Source organism: Macaca fascicularis, chromosome 15 (genome assembly GCF_037993035.2).
Source record: "Macaca fascicularis isolate 582-1 chromosome 15, T2T-MFA8v1.1".
NCBI classification, from domain to species: Eukaryota; Metazoa; Chordata; class Mammalia; order Primates; family Cercopithecidae; genus Macaca; species Macaca fascicularis.
In genome coordinates this window covers 64,899,727-64,913,531 of record NC_088389.1, presented here as the reverse complement: position 1 = coordinate 64,913,531, position 13,805 = coordinate 64,899,727, and the positions used below count along the sequence as shown (strand labels likewise).

The window sequence follows — 13,805 nt, the reverse complement described above, 5'->3', positions numbered from 1 at the left end:
GTACAGAGAGTACTGAGTAACCTTAAGGTGGCAGTTGGGAACATAAAATATAAATTAGAGGTGAAGTAACAGCTTGTCATCCTTTCTTGATGTCTAAACCACTTTGCATAAAGCCCTGCCTTTGGCTGTTGGTCCTAGACATTAGCTTCTGGGCTTTACAGAAGGCAGTAGGGAGGAACCAGTTCTTCTGGTCCCACTACTAGGGCCAAAGGCCTGCCACAACATTCCGAGTTCCAGCTAAGCCTGACCCCCAGGGCAGAGGTGGCCAGGATCTTCCAGGCAATGAGAACTCTGGCCTGAGCAGTTCTTTTGGACTCTTTCATGAGTTGTATGTTGTACATTTTGTATTCTGCGTACAAGGGGCATAGCTTGGCTTCTGGGAGTGTTTGTGAATGAAGGGGCTTCCTGCATGCTTGTCCAAGCAGAGCAGACACTCCCAAGCCTCATGTGAGGTTTTTGTCTAGGATGAAGATTCAGGGACTGAAGTGGGAGAAGGCACAGATGAATGGGCCCAATCCAAAGCCACAGTTAGACCCCCTGACCAGCTGGAGTTGACTGATGCGGTGAGTGAGTAGCCTCTTGTCCTTGCTCCTTGTACCTCTTCCAGTTTCAGAGATGTGTTCTTCCTTAGTACATGATTAGGAGCTTGCCCAGAACCTGGGTGTGAGACGTCTGCTGATACTCTGGGGGATCCTCCTAAGCCTCAGATAGGGTTGGGGGGCCTTCATGTATGACTCTCTTGGTATCTCTCTCCCTCAGGAGTTAAAGGAGGAGTTCACTCGGATTTTGACAGCCAACAACCCACACGCACCCCAGAACATTGTCAGGTACAGCTTCAAAGTAAGTCATCCCCTCCTGGGCAGGGATATCTATACCCATCTCCTTGGAGTGACAGTGACTTGCTACATTGCAAAAGCCTCTCAGTAATTCTAGAGGAGAGCACTTTTAAACTGAGGTCCTTGGCTAGAATCCTGAGATTTCACATGGAGTTTTCTAGAAGTTTTTGAAATTTCTTTATGAATCTCCCTTGCAGTCTTGCTAATTGTGGTCTTAAGTGTCCTGCAGAGTCAGTCTTTTCAGGAATCTTGAAATGAATCATTTGGTTAGAAAAATGCTTTTCTGATATATGTAACACATTTTTTCCTAACATAAACTATCGAGTCTTCAAAAGCTGAGTTTTCCTCTAGCCAGGCAGCTGGATGAAGTACAATTTCCCTCTAGACAAAAGGAGCTGGTCTTCTCCCCTCCCCACCCCCAGCCCCATTGGAGAAGCTCTAGCAGGCTCCAGTCTCAGCATTTCTTGACATCACAGCCAGACAGGCCCGTGACCTCATCAGGGCCCTCCTTTAGTACACATGGCGTGGGTGGGTAAGTTCTGACTTGGTAGACACATATTGGTATGCCTATATAGGGGACAATACTGTTTTCACTCATAGCAAGGTCAGCGCCTGTGGGTATGAACTGAAGAGAATTTCTGAGTACATTTGCGCTGCAGTGGAAGGGGTGCATATGTTTCCTATTTCGTTATTCTGAGACCCATTTGTTGCATGCTTACTGTGTGCCAGTGTCAGGTCCTATGTTAGGTTTTTTACATAGAATATCTCATATAATCCTCCCATTTCTTTGGTATAAGGACTATTAATATTCTAATTTTATGAAAACTTAGATTAAATTAGATAAACAAATTACAAAAGTCACATAACCAGAATTCAAAGCAAGATTTCAACTAGTTTGTCTGACTCCAAAGCAACATTACACTGTTTCTTTAAAATAATTTAAAATATATATGTATAATATTTTGAAAATATAATAGAAACCTATGGTACAAATTTCAAAAGATTCAAAAAACAATGAAAACACAGTCAAAATGAAACCTCCCTCTCTCCCCTGTCCTCTTTCCTCCAGACAAGCAGTTTCTTTTTTTGTTTTTTTGAAAATTTTATGAAGATTTAATTTACATGCTATACAATTCACCCACTTAAAGTGTACAATTCAGTGGCTTTTAGTATATTTACAGGTTGTACAATGACCACCACAATTTTAGAACATTTTCACTTCCCTCCAAAGAAACCCCAAACCACTTAGCTGTTCCCCCTCAGTCTTCCATCCCTTCCAGCCCTTGGCAACCATTAAACTATTTTCTGTTTCTATAGATTTGCCTATTCTGGACATTTCATATAAGTGGAATTATACAGCATGTGGTCTTTTGTGACTGGCTCGTCTCATTTAGCATGATGTTTTCAATTCATATTGTAGCATGTGTCGCTACTTCATTTCTTTTTATTGCCAAATAATATTCACTTGTATGAATATACTACATTCTATTTATCCATTCATCAGTTGATATTCATTTGAATTGTTTGTTTTTTGGCTATTATGACTAATGCTGCTATGAACATTTGTGTGCGAGTGTTTGTGAAAGATTTCTTGAACACACTGCTTCTTATTTAAGATTGTGTAATCAACCCCTACACAAATCCAGAAACGTTTCTTTTTTCTTTTCTTTTCTTTTTTTTTTTTTTTTTTTGAGACGGAATGTGGCTCTGTCACCCAGGCTGGAGTGCAGTGGCTCGATCTCTGCTCACTGCAAGCTCCGCCTCCCGGGTTCACGCCATTCTCCTGCCTCAGCCCCGCGAGTAGCTGGGACTACAAGCGCCCGCCACCACGCCCGGCTAATTTTTTGTATTTTTGGTGGAGACGGGATTTCACCGTGTTAGCCACGATGGTCTCGATCTCCTAAGCTCGTGATCCGCCCGCCTCGGCCTCCCAAAGTGCTGGGATTACAGGCGTGAGCCACCGCGCCCGGCCCCAGAAACGTTTCTTGAAAGGTGCCACTCGTGAGTTTTGCAAATGGCTTCCTTTAGGCAGCCCGAAAAGGTCAGAGGGAAGCTGCCTTATCCTCCCTGATGTTATGCTGGAGCACAGTGCACTCTATGGGCTCCTGTCCTTCTGACATCTGAAAGAGGACCTCTGTAGGATTCAGCGTGCTGGCCATGGGAAGCACACTACAGGCAAAGGATTGGCATTGCCTTGTCAATTTCAACATACTCCTCTTGCTCTTCATTTGGGAGCCCAAGTCTCCTGGGAAAGCTCACTGTACCCAACCTTCCAACAGCCTCCCATGACTGGTGGCATCTTTCCACAGAGCTGGTTTCCATCTCATTGGTCCTGAAATAGCTTTAGGTCCCCAAAGCTGCTACTTTCCTTTGATGTGGTGGAGTAGAGAGGCAGATGGTTCTGATCTAGGCATGCCTTCCCTCCCCTCACAGAAGCAATGGAGTCTGGATTTCATTCCTAAACTGAAGAGGAAGATCCCAGTCAACTACTGGGGACAGGATGAAGGTGAAATCTCAAATAAAACTGTAAGGGTAATTTATTCCCTTGGGAATCTTCATCATGAAAATAGTTACTCTTTTATTGAACATTAATATTGAGCATTTGTTATGTATCAGACACTGTTAATAGGTTGTTTTTATTATTTTTAATACTTACAATTATCATGCAAATTATATAGTATTAGCCTTCTTTTATAGATGAAGAACTTAGGGCTTAGAGTGGTTAAGCCCAAAGTCATGAAGATAATAAGAAGCAGGATAAAGATTCAAACCCAATTCTGCCTGCCTCCAAAGACCATGCTCTTAACCACAGCACTGTCTCATCTTCCCATACATCTGAGTTACTGAAAGAGGAAGGGCTCTGTGGTGACTTTTAAGTACAGAGATTCCCAACTTGGGTGATGGCGACCCTTCCAGCCCTCCAGGGGCAGGGAGATCTGTGCAGCTGGACCCCATGAACTGGTTTCCTCTACTGTGAGTTTACCATAGTGTGCCATACAAACATAGTTTCTATATGGCTTGAAAAGCGTTTGCAGTTCTGTTTTAAAAGAAGGAAGAGATCTCCGGTCTCCAAGTCAATTTTAGTGGTTGCAAGGGTGCTGATCAATGAGGAGGCTATCTGAAGGAACCAGACTATAAGCTCTGTGAAATAAGAGATCGTGTCTACTTTTTCTCAGCTTTATATCCCAGGCACCTGGAAAATACTTGGCACATTGAAGCTGTTCAAAAATTATTTCAAGAATGGATGAACAAAATGACCTGGGCTGTAAGCCTAATCCTGCTTCTCATTTGCTGTGTGACTCGGACAAATGCCAACCCATATCTTTTTTTTTTTTTTTTTTTTTTTTTTTTTTGAGACGGAGTCTTGCTCTGTCACCCAGGCTGGAGTGCAGTGGCCGGATCTCAGCTCACTGCAAGCTCCGCCTCCCGGGTTTACGCCATTCTCCTGCCTCAGCCTCCCGAGTAGCTGGGACTACAGGCGCCCGCCACCTCGCCCGGCTATTTCTTTGTATTTTTTAGTAGAGACGGGGTTTCACCGTGTTAGCCAGGATAGTCTCGATCTCCTGACCTCGTGATCCACCCGTCTCGGCCTCCCAAAGTGCTGGGATTACAGGCTTGAGCCACCGCACCCGGCCTACCAACCCATATCTTTTCTGGAATTCCATGGTCCTCTTGCATGGAACGAGGGGATTGGGGTTGTCTCTGAGGATCTATCCAGGCTTAGAATCCACTAAGTACAGTAAGAGAGGGCTATGCCAGGTGTGTTTGATGGCTATATCTGCCCAGGGTATGTGGTATGGCAAGTGAACTAGAAACCCTTGGCATGGAAGTAGGAGACAAGACATATAAGCCGGTGACAGGCAAATCTGGAGCCACTTGAGGTTGGAAAGGCAAGGTATTTTAAAATAAATCCTTGATGATAACTTTAAAAAAGATTGTATTTCATTTGCCTTCTCTTCCTTTTCTTCTTTAAACTGAAATGCAGTGAAAACTTCAGATTAATCGAGGATTTGGTGAGTTACATTTCCCTTTAACAAAGATGGACTGTCTTTGATCTTAGAGAATGAAAGCAGACTATATTTTGACTCCAGCTCTTTTAAGGACCCCCAGTCTGACTCAGCCCCTCTCTTCTTAGGAAGGCACATATAAGCTTATTGGCTTTGTGAACCAACTGGCAGTTCACTACACCCAGGTTGGGAACCTGATCCCCAAAGACTCAGATGAAGGACGGCGGCAGCATTACCGTGATGAGTTGGTGGCAGGTAGGACTCTGGGCTATCCTGAAGCTACAGCCCTGAGCCTGTTCCCCTTATTCTGGTCACTCTAGGGAGTATACCTCTAAGCCAGTACTTTGCAGAGCCTCTATTAACATAAAGTCCAGGCCGAGCATGGTAGTTCTTGCCTGTAATCCCAGCACTTTGGGAGGCGGGCGGATCATGAGGTCAGGAAATCAAGACCATCCTGGCTAACACAGTGAAACCCCATTTCTACTAAAAATACAAAAAATTAGCCAGGCGTGGTGGCACGTGCCTGTAGTCCCAGCTACTTGGGAGGCTGAAGCAGGGGAATTACTTGAACCTGGGAGGCAGAGGTTGCAGTGAGCTGAGATTGTGCCACCACTGCACTCCAGCACTCCAGGTGACACAGCAAGACTCCATCTCCAAAAAAAAAAAAAAAAAAAGCCCAATAGTCGGCTGTCCTGAATAGGTCAGGGAGCTAACCCATGACACTCAGGCCAAGAACAACCCCAGGGACAGGTAGTGTCTGAAAAGCAGAAACCAAGAAGGCCCTCCCTGCCACGGATTGGGAGAGCAGGCTTAGACTTTGAACTCATTGGCAGTATCCTACCAAGGTTCTCAGGAGTCTGCCAAGGTGATTTCAGAAACAGAAAACCTCGAAGAAGATGAAGAGCCCAAGGAGTTAGAAACTGAGTCTGGCAGTCAAACAGATGTGCCTGCAGCTGGGGTACAGTATAATATCGCTCTGCGTCCCTCTTCTTCCAGCTCAAGTTGTGGATGGAGGCTTCATGGGTAACTTGGGAAAGGAGGAGGGAGACCAAAGGTGAGAAGAGAGGCTGCAGGTGCCAATGTGTCTGGCAGCATCACACTCTCCTACCTCTTTCCTATCGCAGAACAGGACTTGCCCCATCTCCCAGTTTTCTACCACCTCCTTCTCACAGCTGAGTCCTGATCCACTGGATCTTTATTTTCAGGCAGCTGAAAAAGTGACTGAAGAAGAATTGATGACTCCTAAGCAGCCCAAGGAGCGAAAGCTCACTAACCAGTTCAACTTCAGTGAGAGGGCTTCACAGACCTTCAACAACCCTCTCCGGGTAGAGCAATCCCCACCCTAGCCCCTTTGCAGCTCTTCACTGTGCCTGGCAGGGAAGAAGCAGGCCTGACCCTGGCCCAAGCAGACCTCAGCCTGGCAGGGGTGACCGGACAACAGATGCTACAGTTTATCTCCCCAAGGAGAGCTGAGAGCATGCGTTCAGGTTTCTGTAAGCTATCCAGGCAGGAGTTTAGAGAGAGTAACATGGAGGCTAGAGCTCCCAAAACTCCACTGGGAGACTTCAACTGGATCTGGGCTTTGTAGAGGGGTAGAAATTAGGACTTGGGAGGGGAGGCCACAGTGTGTTCAGGGAACAGGAGGCCTAGGAGCCAGTTCAACTGAAGTTGATGATCTATGTGATAGACCAGCTGGCAAAGGCCAGAAAGTTCCCTGACTCATAAGAGAGGCTCCTGAGAACCAGGCTGAGGGAGCCTCTCAGGGTTTCAGGTGAGAGACTCACACCTAAGGGCAAGTTCTATAGAAATGAATCTACAGATGGAGGGCGAGGTCTACAGGGTGAGTTTTTGACAGTGCCTCGTCACCCTGTGTGGTCCCTATGCTGACATTTGGTAATCTGGGTGATACACAATGGGAAGGGGGCACATTCCCCTGATGGAGCCAGAGACTCTCATATTAGAGAGGCCTTCTCAGGGCAAGGGGTGTTAGTCTGATGGCCTGCCAGGGGCTGACCTCTATGCCCTGGCCTGGCATCCTGCAGATCTGTTCATCTCCCACTTGGACTGTGCTTTGGTTAAAATGGGCACAGTCAGGCTTCCCTACCCCTGCTTTCTAGCTTATACTTCTTCTGAAGGAGGCCAGAATGGACACAATATGGGCTTTGAATGCATCATTCAGTTCTTCACCCAAGCCCCTCTTTACTTGCCCAGCTCTGTGTCCCACACCTCCATCAGCCCCAACCAAAATGCTTCTCTCAAAGATATACTGTTAGAATAAGTGAGAAGGAGTTGAGGGCTTTCTGTGGGTCTCCTGTTGTCTTGTTCTTTAGGATCGAGAATGCCAGATGGAACCTCCTCCCAGGACAAACTTTTCAGCCACAGCCAATCAGGTAAGACCCTGGGCCAGCCTGAAACCCCTTACCACCCACCTCTATGTATCCTTTCCTCATTTAGCAGCAAAGGCAACACTGGGTCAGGGGCTCCTCTGGCAGTCTGCCCTCCTCATCTACCTGTCTCTCTGCTCACTGTCCTCAGCATCCAGGCTCTGAACACCAGGCACATGAGACAGTAGGTCCCTATCCAGTGAGCTGTGGGCCAGCCACATGACTCAAGGGCAAGGTTGTCCAAGCTGGAAATAGGCATGGCTTCTGGATGGAGCTTCTTCCATGGCCAGGGGAGAACATTTGTTTCCATGGACTCTCTGGAACCTGTGGCACTCTGTGACTCTGTGACTGACTCTGTGCTAAAGTGTTAGCACTCTGACCCTGCCCTCCCAGCAGCCTGCAGTGTTCCTGCAGCCCCCCTTCAAGTCCTCCTGGATGGCCACACTTATTTGAACAGGATATGGTGCCAGGAGACCTGATCTCAGACCTCACATTTTCTGTTCATACTTTAAGATCCTGAGCAAACCATGTCACTTTTACTGCCTCAGTTTCTTTCTCTGTAAAGAGAGGATGACAAGCTGCCTCACAGAGTTGTTGGAGGGTCTGAATGAGATAACAAAGATTGGAGTACTTTGCAATGTGGAATAGGAGACTGTGGGGGAGTTATTAAATGTAAGGTTTGCTTATCTGACCTCCAGGTGGCAGTGACTGCCCAGCTCTAGGGAGCACACGGTGTGATCAGGGGCATTTGCCCAGCCCTAGATCCTTGCTGCTTCCTCTGCTACTATCCTTGGGCTTCTCTTCCTGTCAGATCTATTTACCAAATGTTCCTTTACCTTTTGCTTACCTCCTTTTAATGCTGTGGTGTGGTCAGTGCCATAGACAGCCAGCCTGAGCCAGTATGTTTATGCCACGTCCAGGGGTAGGGGCAGGGAGATGAAGATATATACATAAAATATATATTTGAGACAAGGCCTTGCTCTGTCACCCAGGCTGGAGTGCAGTGGCACGGTCTTGGCTCACTGCAATTTCTGCCTCCTGGGCTCAAGCGATCCTCCCACCTCAGCCTCCTGAGTAGCTGGGACCACAGGCACATGCTACCACACCTGGTGTATTTTTGTATTTTTTGTAGAGATGGAGTTTCGCCATGTTTCCCAGGCTGGTCTTGAACTTCTGGGCTCAAGCAATCCACTTGCCTCAGCCTCCCAAAGTGCTGGCATTACAGGTGTAAGCCACTGTGCCTGGCCTATTTTTTTTTTAATGTTCTAGTTCAGAGTCTTTTTTTTTTTTTTTTTTTTTTTTTTTTTTTTTGAGACGGAGTCTTGCTCTGTCCCCCAGGCTGGAGTGCAGTGGCCGGATCTCAGCTCACTGCAAGCTCCTCCTCTCGGGTTCACGCCATTCTCCTGCCTCAGCCTCCCGAGTAGCTGGGACTACAGGCACCCGCCACTTCGCCCGGCTAGTTTTTTGTATTTTTTAGTAGAGACGGGGTTTCACCGTGTTAGCCAGGATTGTCTCGATCTCCTGACCTCATGATCCGCCCGTCTCGGCCTCCCAAAGTGCTGGGATTACAGGCTTGAGCCACCGCGCCTGGCCCAGAGTCTTTTAAATCACCAACAAAAATGGGAACTAGCCTGATGTTTGCTCATTTGTTCTACCTGCTGGGGGCTGCATGCTAGAACAATGTTGATATGTAGCTGAAGACCCAGCCTCTGGGTTTCAGGGTATATAAGCCCAGCCCAGAGATGTCCTTAGAACTCTTTCATTCTTGTTCCAGAGCTGATTGTTAGTAGGGAAGACAGGTATTGAATACATAATTCCAATGGGCCAAGTAGAAGATGCTTGTGGCCAGGGTTAACATGACCAACTCCTTAAGTCTTGAAGGCTGAAAAGAGCTGTCTGGATAAAGATTTCACCTTATAATTGTCCTTCTCATCTCACCCTTGCCTAGTGGGAGATCTATGATGCCTACGTAGAGGAACTTGAGAAGCAGGAAAAGACCAAAGAGAAAGAGAAGGCAAAGACTCCAGTGGCTAAAAAGTCAGGGAAGATGGCCATGAGGAAGGTGACATCTATGGAGTCTCAGGTTTGGTGTTAGTTCCTACAGCTCTGCCACAGAATTTCTGAATGAGGCCTTGGCTGTCTGGGAGGGGTTCACAGATACTTAAATCAGGGGCTACTGTTGAGGTATAAATCGTTCTTTCCTTAGGGGAAGATGTGAGGAGAGCTACAACTGCCTCTAGCGTTCCATGCCTCCCCACAGTAAGATAGATCTGGAGGCTAGCAGTATTTCAGAATTATTGAGCTAGAGGGTAACAGAAGACATGTTCCTTATTGAAAGCACTATATGCCTTCTGGAAGGGCTGGGGAGTCTGCTCAGGGTGGGGGTGGGATGTGAGGATAAAGCACCACTTCCCTGGGCAAGGGCTTATAGGATTCGGGAAAGTGAGATGTTTTTTCACTTTCAGTACTTGGGTTTACTTGTGTCCTATACTGTAGGTGAATCTTCAGGGCCAGGAGCCAGATCAGAGATGATCATAGGTACCACCAATGCTAGGCCAATGGATTTGGCCACCCTGGGCTAGATTTTCCACGAAGAGCCATGTAGAAGTCATTATAAATGTCATGGTTGGGGGGCTCACTATGGGTCTAGCCAGCACAGGTTTGGGGATCATCATGGGAGTCACAGTGATGAAACTATAGGGAGTCACTGAAGGGAGGGTCGCCACAGGGAGACGCTGAAGAGCCACATTTGTCCATTTAACAGAGAGAAATTTGGATCAGGAACCAGAGTCCCATTGTGGATCAGGATGGGTTTGACTTGCAGTGGCATGGGAGGGACAATGTCCACAGGAATCTGGGGACTGGTTTCAGCACCTCGGAGAGTTCTCATGGCTGCTCTGGGGGAAGTGGTTCTGCTCCATTCCAGAATTGAAGCTGGACCAGTTAAAGGAAGTGCTGCTTCCTATGCCTAAGGTGTGTCCACTCTTGCTTAATTCTGTTTCATTATCCTGATCATGTCACATTTTAGGGGAAGTTTGAGGGTCCCCTGCCTTGGCTTTATAGGAGCTGTCCCAATGCTGTTTTATTCAATCACTGACCACTGACCAAGTACCTAGTGATCGCGGTCGTGCTGGGTACTGGAACTCTGAGGTGAAAGATGGAGCCCCTGCCCTGCTACTTTGTGCAGACCCTTGGCTTCCCCTGATCCATTCTCTAGAGGTTAGAGGCTTCACAGGGGCCACTGGCCTAGGTCAAGGTTCACATGAAGATCCATCAGGGTTATGAGGTCTGTGCTGGGACCCATGGTTGCAGAAACCTCAACTATAATCACCAGGACCTAGAAACCAGAAGAAAAGTCTCTGTGGCTGAGACTAGAATCTGACCTGTGTTCTAAGCCTTGCCAGAGTTGGTATCTAACATCCTCAGGGATGAGGGACCATCCCTCTCCATCACACTGGACTCTTCCAGCTTAGCTGACTTAGAAGACTATGGTACAAGCAGATTCCAGCCCTCTGGACCAAGTCCACATGGGAGGCAGGACACCCCAGCCCCACCCAGTGAATGCCTTGGTGTGCACCCTCTCCCCAAGGCAATAATTAGAAATCCCAAGTACTGGGCCAGGCTGTCTGTGCAACACAGTGGGAGAGGCAGTCACCTTCCCCATTGCCCAGGCCCAGTACTTGAGAAGAATGACACCGCTTCCTCAAAGAACGGGGTCTGATTATGTGGATAGAAAATTCAAATGTGCTGGAGGGGAGAAAAGATAAAAACTTCATGATATCCTATAGGAAGGGCCTCCTTGGTGGACCTCAGCTCTCTGTCTCATTAATGATTTGGGTGAACTCACAGAAATCAATGCACATTTGTCTGATCTGAATGATTAGGTAGGAAAGGAGGAAAGAGCTCACAGGCTGCAAGTTCAGTCAGAACCAACACAGATATGTGACTGCTCCAGTAGCATAGTAGCTGGGACAAGGAAGGTGACAGCCCACAACAATCTCCTCAGAACACAACTGGAAACCTACATCTCCCAGGGCCAGGAGAGGAGTGGTCAGGCTGGGGAGGCACTGGCTGGCTGTGTGGGTCTGAGAGATGGACCCTGGAGCCTACAGACCTGGATTTATATCTTGGCTTTGCCATTTTTTAGCTCAGTTTTTCTGAAACCTCAGTTTCTTCATCTGTAAAGATACCCTAATGATACTTGCTTTGCAAGATTTTCATGAGAACCCAAGATAATACAAGGGCAGCCCCTAACATAACACTTTTGTGCTACTGATCAATAAATGGCAGCTGTTGTTATTGATATGCCATGTCATAACTGATGGAGCTGGGAGGAGTCACCCGAGGAAGTGCTGACTTGAGGGCATGTGGCTGTGTTCTCCTACATCAAAGGAGCTATCACCAAGCATCCAATTCCTTGTGGCCAGAGGACAGAGTTGGGTCCCATAGGTAGAAGATGCAGGGGGTAGTATCAGCTAACTGGCTGGCTATCTGGCCACAGAAAACACTGCCTGACCTGGGGAGAGTCACACTTGTCAGGAAGCTGCTAAGGGGAGAGGATTCCTGCTCTGGGTCAGAGAATAGACAGCATAGCTGCAACCAGGTGAACTCTGAGGTCTGTGACTGCAAGACTCCAATTAATGTCCTCCTTGATCAGTTTTCTAAGGTAAACTTGGAGTCTCTTTCAGGCGTGGCAAAAGGTCCTCAAAGGTCAGTTCCCCAGAATTGACTTCATAACCCTCCGCTGCACTACTCTGCATGTTTCCTCTGACACCATCACCACTGGGAGCTGGGTTAAACACTAACATGTATTATCACATTTCACCATCACAATGACCTGATGAGGCAGATGCCACCATCTGCCCCCACTTACCAGGAGGACTCTAAGACTCAGAGAAGCTAAGTAACTTGCCAGAGGTTGCCACTGAGTTCTAATTTTGGTGGGATGGGATAGGAGTGCAGGTCTGTGTGGCTCTAGAACCCATCCTTTTAACCGCTACCTGACACTGCTGTTTCTGAGACATCGAATCCTTGGGAGCCATGGGGCTGGCCCCCTGGCCTCACCTGGGAGGGCTGCCCATTCAGCTGGCTCACTCCTGCCACCTGCCCTAAACCCTCTGGGCCTTTCCTGTCAGTCCCAAACTCTTTGCTCTTCTGTCAGCCTGCCAAGCACCTCTTCTTGGGGATTTAAGGAATTTCATACAATGGCAAGCTTCCTTTTGGTTCAAGATGAGTCACGTTTTCCTGACGTTAAGCTTCCTGCTTTCTCATTGGTCTGGGCTATGGGGAGGGTCTGGAAATAGGAGTCTCAGTTCTGCCTTGTACTCCATGTATATAAGCATGTCTCTCCCCTCTTTGGGCCTTGGTGCCTTCCTCAGCCTTTGAGTAAGGGCTAAAACCAGATGACCTCTGAGGCCTTTAATGGGAGTCTGTCACTCTCTGAGCTGGTACAACTTTTCTGTCTCCACCAAAGAAGGCTCCAACCTGCCCTTGTCTGCTTTCTGCTGCAGACCCTTCCTGGGCTCTCTTCAATGCCCTGTCTCGTGCTCAGAGATAGGCCTTCTCAAAAACAAGTCCAGAATGAAAGCATGAAGCAGGTTCTACCCAGGGACCAAGTATATCAGCTCAGACCCTTTGTGCCACTTGTGAGGTAGGAGTTCCTAGAAGAGGGTAGTGGCATGAGCTGGGTCTTGAGGTATGCAGAGAAACGTGTACAGAGCTATCTGGGGTGAGTAGTGTCAGAGAGGCACTGCTGAATCAATTACAAGTGTGACATGGCTCAGGACATATGACCTTGCCAAGTGCTGGTTTATGAGGACCTGAAGTTTCTGTATCCCCACAGACTGATGATATCATCAAAGTGTCCCAAGCTGCTAAGATCGTGGAGCGGATGGTCAACCAGAATACATACGATGACGTTGCTCAAGGTAAGAAGTTGAAGTTCTGGCAACCACTCTTATTGTCTGTATTAAAAAATTCTCATAAAAGCTTGAGTTATTTGGGTGTCTCGTGCTAGGTCCTATAGGTGCAAGCAGAGAAAAAATAATCCCTCTGTCCTCTGGATGTCACTGGGGAGACAAGACTTATGTGGATTAACCATGACTGATGGCATTAGAAACAATGTATATACTGATGAGATCTGGAAATGGTGCAGCAAAGAATACCTGCACATTGATCCAATCTCATCTTCCTGATAACCCTGGGAGGCAGGCAGAGCAGAAACTTGCTCATACTCTACACATGAGGAAGCTAAGGATAAGGTCACCTGACTAGTGAGCGGCAGAGAGGGCCCAAACGGGTCTCGAGCTTCCTCATTCTATGCTCTGTCCTTTACTCAGTGCACCTTGGGAATGCTATAAATGCCGGAATGTATGGGGTAGACAGAAACCACTCTGGGGATCCTCACGTAGGAGAGAAGGAAAATGAGGGATGAGTGTGAGTAGTTATGGAAGGCTTTAGAGAGGGCTTAGCCAGATGCCAAGGGAGAAGCAGAGTGTGAGAGAGAAGATAGCTACAGGGAGGATGTTCTGGACAGGGATGGCATGAGCAGTGTCTTGGCAGTGAAACCGAATAGGAAT

General features: G+C 47.5%; 1 protein-coding gene across 11 annotated transcripts in view; it reads left to right on the top strand.

Moving 5' to 3' along the window:
* Nucleotides 1–13,805, top strand: part of DNAI1 (dynein axonemal intermediate chain 1) — a 98,982-nt gene that overhangs the window by 29,083 nt on the left and 56,094 nt on the right. For 5 of the 11 annotated variants that reach the window (XM_045373382.3, XM_045373383.2, XM_005581464.4 and 2 more), the window contains exons 3-11: nt 465–563; nt 760–840; nt 3,270–3,362; nt 4,972–5,098; nt 5,689–5,801; nt 6,049–6,168; nt 7,174–7,233; nt 9,176–9,310; nt 13,070–13,154. In XM_045373382.3, the coding sequence (XP_045229317.1) occupies nt 465–563; nt 760–840; nt 3,270–3,362; nt 4,972–5,098; nt 5,689–5,801; nt 6,049–6,168; nt 7,174–7,233; nt 9,176–9,310; nt 13,070–13,154 (913 nt within the window). Of the gene's footprint in view, nt 1–464; nt 564–759; nt 841–3,269; nt 3,363–4,971; nt 5,099–5,688; nt 5,802–6,048; nt 6,169–7,173; nt 7,234–9,175; nt 9,311–9,991; nt 10,201–13,069; nt 13,155–13,805 lie in introns of those variants that run through there. The other 6 variants (XM_074017264.1, XM_005581466.4, XM_074017266.1 and 3 more) reach the window with 5 other exon arrangements.